Consider the following 7,831-nt stretch of genomic DNA (forward strand, 5'->3'; position numbering starts at 1 on the left):
GAAGAAGAAGAAGAAGAAGAAGAAGAAGAAGAAGAAGAAGAAGAAGAAGAAGAAGAAGAAGAAGAAGAAAGAGGAAGAAGAAGTAAGAGGAAGAAGAAGAAGGCGGCAGTGGCATAATGAGGCTGGTCCCAGGAGTGAGACGCAGAGACCAGCCGTGAAGAACTGTTGCTGCAGGGTTGCTAACAAGACCAAGGGCCACTGGAAAGACAGCTCTTCCTGGCCCGAGGCCTCCCTCTCATCCTTCTGAGCTCCCTCTAGGGCCTCTCCTGGAAGTCAGTGGGCAAAGGAGAAGGGAGACATGGAGCTCATCCTCCCACAACATGGAAAGGTGGGCTTGGAGTGAGGGGAGAGCAGCTGACCAGGAGCCCATCATGGGGTTTAGTACTACTGCCATGTAGAGGAAGCCCTGGACCGAAGGCATAGCGCTCCGTGTTTTGATTGCTGAACAAAGTGCTCATGTAAATTCTCTGGCATCTTCCCTGAGAGTACAGGGAAGCCTCCAGCTTCTAGGGAAAAACAAGAGTATCCACCTGACCTGCACGGTGGGCACTGTCCCTGCAGGGGCAGGATGCTCATGTAAGCCTCCACACTGTGGTCGCTAGGTCTCAGCGACTGCAGAAGGGAGCCACTGAACTCACGGAGCGTCGTGATTTTGTGCAGGTCAGTGAAAGAGACCAATCTAGAACATAACTGTGCCCGAGGCCGCCAATATTCTCTCTTGAAAGATAACAAGGCAGCAGGGACAAGTTCAAATAATTCTCTTAATTACCTATTCTGTTCTTTCATAAGTATTTTAATGATGTTCCAATTGGCTTCATTGATACTACTAGTTTTTCTTAATTTGTTGAAAAGAATTTTGGGCTAATAGCTGTTTCTTCTTTGTAAGACAGAATTCTTTTTTCGCCTATGTCTTGTACTCTGAGTAACTTTTGAAGATAAAGATACATAATGTATTAGCTATTATAATTTTCTCAAAAAAAAAAGAAAAATCTTTGATTAAAATAAAAAGAACCTTGTTCCAGTAGGGGAATAGAGACATCTGCATTGGAGCAACACACCTCTGAAATTCTCTGAAGATGTTCATCCTTCTTACAATCTCACCAGCAGATAAAATGAGGGAGAAGAGTGTGAAATCAATCCCCATACTAGCCCAAAGGACAACCCATCTGCTCTGAGTGTGACCTACAGTTTTGAAGGCTCAGGAGATAGGGATTCTCCCAGGACACTGGGCGTAAATCACCCACGGAGCTTCTCACATGTGGGTTTCTAGGTGCTGTCACTGGAGAGTCCGAGCTGGCAGGTGAGGGGGGAGCCCTTGGTGTGCACTGTAATTATCATGACAGGTGACTCGGCTCCACTCTAACAAGCACTGCAGGTGACTGCTGTGGTGTGAGGATCCCGGCCAAGCCGGCCAGGGAGATATTCTGGTGCGTCCGGCATCTCACAGTGTTTCACGCTCTCGATCTTTGGGTGTGTGGTGAGGACAATGTGACCTTACATAAAGAGCAGGAACAGAACTCCGTCTGTGTCAGGATGCTCAGGGGCAGACCGCAAAGTCAAACCGGAGCCCCGGCATGCTGGGAACTCGATCAGACACTTCAGTCACGAGGGCCCTTGAAAGCGCCTGGGACAGCTTCATTTTAAGAAACAGTCATTTTTGCAGGACAAGCAGTGGCCTGGGAGACAGGAGACCTGGGTCTGTCCCAAGTTCTAGCAGTCCCTTGGCTGGTGTCCAGCGCCTGAAACTGTGAATGCTGGTCCTGCCACTTACTGGCTCTGCAACCTTGGCTATTTGGCCAACTAAAACCAGCTCTGAAATGATCATCATACATATCCCAGGCTTGCAGTGAGAAGAAAGCAAAGGCATGTACATGTGGTGCTCAGCAGAGCGTTTGGCATAAGTTGGTGCTCAGTCACTGGGGTGTGGTAATGCTGATGAATTTCAGGGGGCTCCAGCTTCTGGAGTTATAAAATGGGTAGGCTGGCCTGCACAGTTGGGTCGGAACTCACACATGGTGTTGCTATCTTGTGGTTCTCTCCATTCCACTTGGGGTTGGACGCAACATAACAGCTTTGATGTATAGTAGCCTGGAGATAGTCTGGTAGGTGGTACTGGGCAAAATTTTTTTCCAGAAGGCTTTGTTCAACCTTCCTCTCTTCTTATAAATCTCCTAGTTCTGCAGAGCCTTCTTAGCAAATGCTCAGGCACAGATAACATGTAGTACTGTGATCTTGGACCATGCTGTGGGGCACAAAATCAGGCAGCTTTAGCTCACTGACAGCTTTATGCAGGCAGTACGCTGTCCCGGCCTCTTGCCAGGCCTCTGTGCTCTCTGGAATGTTCCCCAGGGCAGCTGGCCACAGCGCCATAGAGGGTGCTTAGATTCCCAGCAGGCTGGCCTTCTGAGGCCCAGGGCCAGCTTGCTGTGGGCGCTGTACGGCTTCAGTCTGGGTTTCACTCAGGTTGGCCCCAGGGTGAGCATAATCCTGGGCAGAGATGGTTCTGGCTGTGCCTTGCGATAGCTTCTGATGACAGCAGCAAGCTAGTTAACCTCTATCTTTATTTCTTAATCTGTGAAACTTAGATGATAAATAGTGTGCACCTACTGGGATTATTATGAGGGTTAAAAAAGCCAATGCACGTGAGTTGTTCCGCATAGCTCCTGGTTTACAGTAGAAGTTCAGTCAGTGTCTATTTCTGTTTCCTTTTTCTGGGCTGACTTGGAGAAAATGGCATATCTCTCTCTCTCTCTCTCTCTCTCTCTCTCTCTCTCTCTCTCTCTCTCTCTCTGGTGGTACCAGGGATTGAACTCAGGACCTTGAGCTTGGCAGGCAAGTGCTTATTCTACTGAGCTATCTCCCCAGCCCCAGAAAAGAAATACTCAAATCCTAATAAATATATTGTCCCTGTGAGGATTGGTTACTAGGATCCTTGCAGCTAGCAGTGCTGCAATGGGCACAAGCTGGGGGGCCTGTCAATCAGGATCCATGCCAAGACACGGAAGTTAGAGGTCTGGGGTGGCTCCCCACCCGGGGTGTGTGTGGCAAAGTACTTGGGGCCATCCAAGGGAAGAAGACCGGTTCATGCTTCACCACATGAAGGAACCGTGTTTCTGTGCTGATTGGATGTGTGTGTGTCTTCGCCAGGGCTGCGGGGATTGGCATCCTGACGGTGATCCTTGGAATTTTACTGCTCATTGGCTGCTGGTACTGTAGAAGACGAAGTGGATACAGAACCTTGACGGTGCGTGAAGCCCCCACTGCTGGGACCCTGCAGACCCAGCACACCCTCTTCTGCTTTCTCTGAATTTCTGCGGAGTAGGATAATGTTCTCATGGTTCTCTCTAGTTCTAATTGCTGCTCTCTAATAATTTTGAGGTTTTTTTTTTTTTTTTTGACGCAAGGTCTCCCTGTGTAGTTCAGGCTGACCTTGAGTTAATCATGTAATCCTGGCTGGCCTCAAACTCTCTCCAGAGTGCTGGGATTATACGCATGCACCATCATGCCCAGCTTCTTTCAAGCCACTGTTCCTTTGCTTCTGCCCGGATATGTGACCTCAGCAGGAACTTCCCTCTTCTCTGTGGTTCTACTCAAAGCAAATCCAAGTGCCTGGCTGCCACATGCAGTAGAGTGCTGAGGGTTTGTAGGAAAGAGAACAAGATGTTTGTGGTTCCATTAACAAGAGTATATTACAATCCTTTTGTCTTGCCAGTTCTAGAGATTATTGTTGATTCTGTTGTCCCATTTAGCGGCATACCTCTCCTTCCTTGTCTGCTCACATCTTGTCATAGTTACCTAGGAATTTCACGTTCTTCTAATTCTGTCACACAACGTGGTCTAGGACATCCAAGACCCCCATGGACATACGGTGAGAGAATGCAGTACCAAGCATATTTATTTATTTTCACTGACCTCCATCCTCCTTAGGTAGCTAATGTTCAAGAGCATCTTTTTGTTTTTTACCCACGTAACTGGGAAGCTAACACAATGATGTGGTTCCCTCTTCCGGCACCAGGTTCTCCCCAGTGGGACACACCGATCAATCCCATAGAGTATAAAATACTACAGGCTTCAGCAAACTCACTTCAAAGCCAGGCAGTACCTTCCCACTGAGGCATCCATGGAGAGGCCACAATGAGAGGAGAGTTGCGATTTTCTCTCTTCTTGTCACAGATACGAGAGGTTTTCAGCGTGATGCCTGATGGAAAGCTGTCTTCACAAAAGATGTTGGAAAGTCCTGTTCCTCATTCGGAAAACACTTCAGTCAGAGGCGGGTCTGTGAAGGAGAGGGGTCCAAATGAGAGGCACTTTCCAATTTCTCCTCCTTGCCAAGAAGCTCTGCAGCCTTATCTTCCCCTTTCCCTTATCCCTTGCCAGAGCGTGCAAAAGACAAACCATGAATGGTTGGGCAAATTGGAGGGTGACATACTACCCCAGAGCCTCCTAGTATGTTTGCATTTTACAAGAAAGGGCAGAAAGTACTGAATCTGAACAAGAAAGCTCCAACCAACACAGAAGGGAAGCTCTGACTACAAGGCTAGGGACTGAACCTTGGACTTTAGGACATTTCTCTGTGGTCCACCACAGGTTAGTAGGAGAAGGACCTTCCTTTACACCACAGAACTCTCTTTGCACATCCAGTATGGAGTACTGCCATCTTATACCTGGCTACTTACTTTTCACCTCTTTCTCCTGCTCTTACCCCATTTATGAACCAGGACCCTGTACCTGCAGTGCGTAGCACAGTACCTGAAACATAGCAGTCACTCAACTGTGTGGCTTCAGGGTTTGGTCTAATTGCCTACCACTGACTTGCTTGGAGACCTTAAATTTTTAATTTCTCCAAATCTTATCAGCTGTATTCTACACATGGACAAAGTGGAAACATGATATGCCACAGCCAATTTTTTTTTTTTTTTTTTTTGTGGAACCAAGGATTGAACTCAGACCCTTGCACTTGCCAGGCAAGCGCTTATTCTACTGAGCTATCTCCCCAGCTCCCCACAACCAATTTTTATTTGATATACTTTCTTCTATATTTTCATTTCATCATATAATTGCATATTAAAAATTTAATGACTTAGCTTTCAAGGTGAGCATGCTATTAAAAACTCATTACGTTGGTGTTCACCTTCTAATCATTCATAAGTATTGGCTTGATGCTTGACTTTTCTCCTCTGTGCTTCAATGTTCTCATCTTAAGTTCATTCACTTTGAAGGGAATCACAGAGCTTAATGCTGTTCAGACACTGAACTTTTGATTAGTAAAGTTTAAGTTCAACTTACTATGACTCCATCCCTCTAGATGTAAATCAGTGATTCAGAGTGCTTCTGGAATTTTTATGAGACATCAATGTGTTTAAATTCCCTGGTTCTTCAGTACCTAGATGCTTTTCCTACTTAGTTTCCTACTTAAACTAATGTTAAAATTTGTTTTGAAATTTTTATATATCCAGGAAAGACAGAATCAACTGTTGGGAAGCAAAAGTCTAAGAAACTCAGGCCAAATTATGTATCAGTTCTACATTTAATGAAATTATTACCTCTCTCTCTCTCTTTGGTGTTTTGATTCCATTAAGCGGAAAAACATAAATAGTAAATAATGGGCTAGGACTCAAGGTCTCTCAGGTGATGGGCTGGGACATGAGGTTTCCCAGACACCCCACCCCAAACACTCTTCCTCTTGGCCCCCCATCAGGGCTAGATCACAACCTCAACCCTGCCCCATTTTGTACCCTGGTCTCAGCTTACTTCCCTGGGGCACCATTCAGAGCTAAACCACAAAGAAAAAAAAAGACCTTCACTTGTGATCTGGCTGTTCCAGCCTGTGATCACCCTCCCCAAAAGCCCTATCAGGTTTCCTGTCCCCTTTTCTTTGGGGCTGTCTTGGTCCATGACACAGCCCTCCATGTGAACTTCCAATAAACCTGGTTTACTCATGTCAGTGTGTTACATGTGCATTCGGCTGCCTGAGTTTGACCTTTCAGTAAATACAAGTTTTGAGTACCTGAAGCTTAGCAATTTTCACTGAACTTTGAAAAGCATACATTCCAACTTTTGTTAACCACAGAATGCTAGCAAGGTTGGCTAAAGTTTAGACTGGCTAACATTTCTCCCTTAGTTATCCATTCCTGCGAATGCTGAAAAACATTTTAAAAGGACTGATTTTTGCTGCACCATGTTTCTGTAGCAGAAAGTGGAAAATGCCTTATATAAAACTGGAAGTTGCTTTTTTCTACAACTTAAAAATTTTTTTTTTTATTTACTTACTTGGTACAGGGTCTTGCTATGCAGCTCGGACTTATAGTGATCCTCCCATCTCAGTCTCCCCAGCATTGGGATTATAGGCATGTGCCACCACACCCAGTTTGGGGTCAGCATGGTGACCTGGGGTTCCAGGGCCTGCTCAGTGTGTGTGGGGAGGCTGGCACAGCATGAGGTACCAGGATTGAACCCAGGTCCTTGTGCTTGCCAGGCAGCCCCTTAAAATGCTGAGCTACCTCCCTGGCTCTGGAAGTTGCTTTTTATGTTTGCCAGTTTTACATTTTCAGCTGGACATTTAGGGCATACTTCTTTGGGTGGGTTTTTAATTAGAATTTTAAGGCCATGGACAACAGCTCAATTTATATTTGTGCCTGGTGAGGGACCATCTGCCCTCACTAAAATGCAGATTCTGAAGCCATGTCTGGTGGCCAGGTGCAGGAGATGAGTCTGAAATACATGCACTGAGCTTGAAGTAAATGTAGAGAACTAGCAGTGGACTGTGAGTGGGTCATGTTCAAATCCTATGAGAGATGACAGTTTTCTTTGTTCCCAGGGTGCCTTTTGTTTCCTTTTCTTGGATTACTGCATTAGCCAGGACTTCCTCTATGACACTGAAAAGCAGCCATGATAGGGTGCATCCTTGTCTAGTTCTTGTTATGAGTTGGAGTTTCATTTTTTTTCATCATTAAATGTGACATTAGCTATAGACATTTTTAGATATTCTTTTGCAAACTCAGGGAAATGACCGGCGCTGAGGAAAGACAAGACGGGGACTCCTTCTTTGTCTTTAGACTTCTTTATTCTCTGGCCTTCCTCCCTCCCCCTCTCCTAACCCCCCTTCTTATATCCCCCTCCCCGGACCTATCAGAGGGAGCCAAGTATATCGTCCGACACAGGCAATAGACCAACAGCCAGTTGCCTCGCAGGGCTGTGCGAACCAATCAAATCTTGCCAGCAGGGACCAGGGCTATACAGGAAACAAGACTCGTAGCAGAAGCTCCAGCGGGAGGGGCAAGGCTGAGGAGCAGGGCGCCCGTGCCTGACAGGGAAATTTCCCTTTATTCATAGTTTATTGAGAATTTTAAACCATGAATGGATGACAAGTGGTTTTTCTGCATCTGTTGATATGATCATGTGATTTTTCTTTACTGATGTTGGGGAATTACAATTATTATTTATTTATTTATGGAACTGGGGATTGAACTCAGGCCCTTGCGCTTGCCAGGGAAGCTCTTATTCCGCTGAACCAGCTCCCTGGCCCCAATTTTTGATTTTTTAATGTTCAACCAACTTTGCACACCTCCAATAAATCTCACTTGCTTTTGGTGTATAATTCTTCTATATGCTGTTTAATTTGATATTTCTTTGAGGATGTTTGTATCAATGTTCTTCTCTTGTTATGTCTTTTTCTGACTTTCATCTTAAGGTAAAGCTGCCCTCATAAAATGAATTTTATGGGCCAGGGAGATAGCTCAGTGGCTTACCTACCTGCCTGGCAAGCACAAGGTCCTGAGTTTAATCCCTCGTACAAAAGAAAAGAAAAAAAAAAAAAAAAAAAAAAAAAAAA

The 7,831-nt window shown here is 45.5% G+C and overlaps 1 protein-coding gene across 1 annotated transcript in view; it reads left to right on the top strand.

Moving 5' to 3' along the window:
* The window catches only part of Mlana (melan-A), a 15,502-nt gene that overhangs the window by 3,381 nt on the left and 4,290 nt on the right, over nt 1–7,831 (top strand). The window contains exon 3 of the mRNA XM_004637195.2: nt 3,148–3,244. Within this exon, the coding sequence (XP_004637252.1) occupies nt 3,148–3,244 (97 nt within the window). The remainder of the gene's footprint in view (nt 1–3,147; nt 3,245–7,831) is intronic.

The sequence above is a fragment of the Octodon degus genome, unplaced genomic scaffold (assembly GCF_000260255.1).
Source record: "Octodon degus isolate 3935 unplaced genomic scaffold, OctDeg1.0 scaffold00087, whole genome shotgun sequence".
NCBI classification, from domain to species: Eukaryota; Metazoa; Chordata; class Mammalia; order Rodentia; family Octodontidae; genus Octodon; species Octodon degus.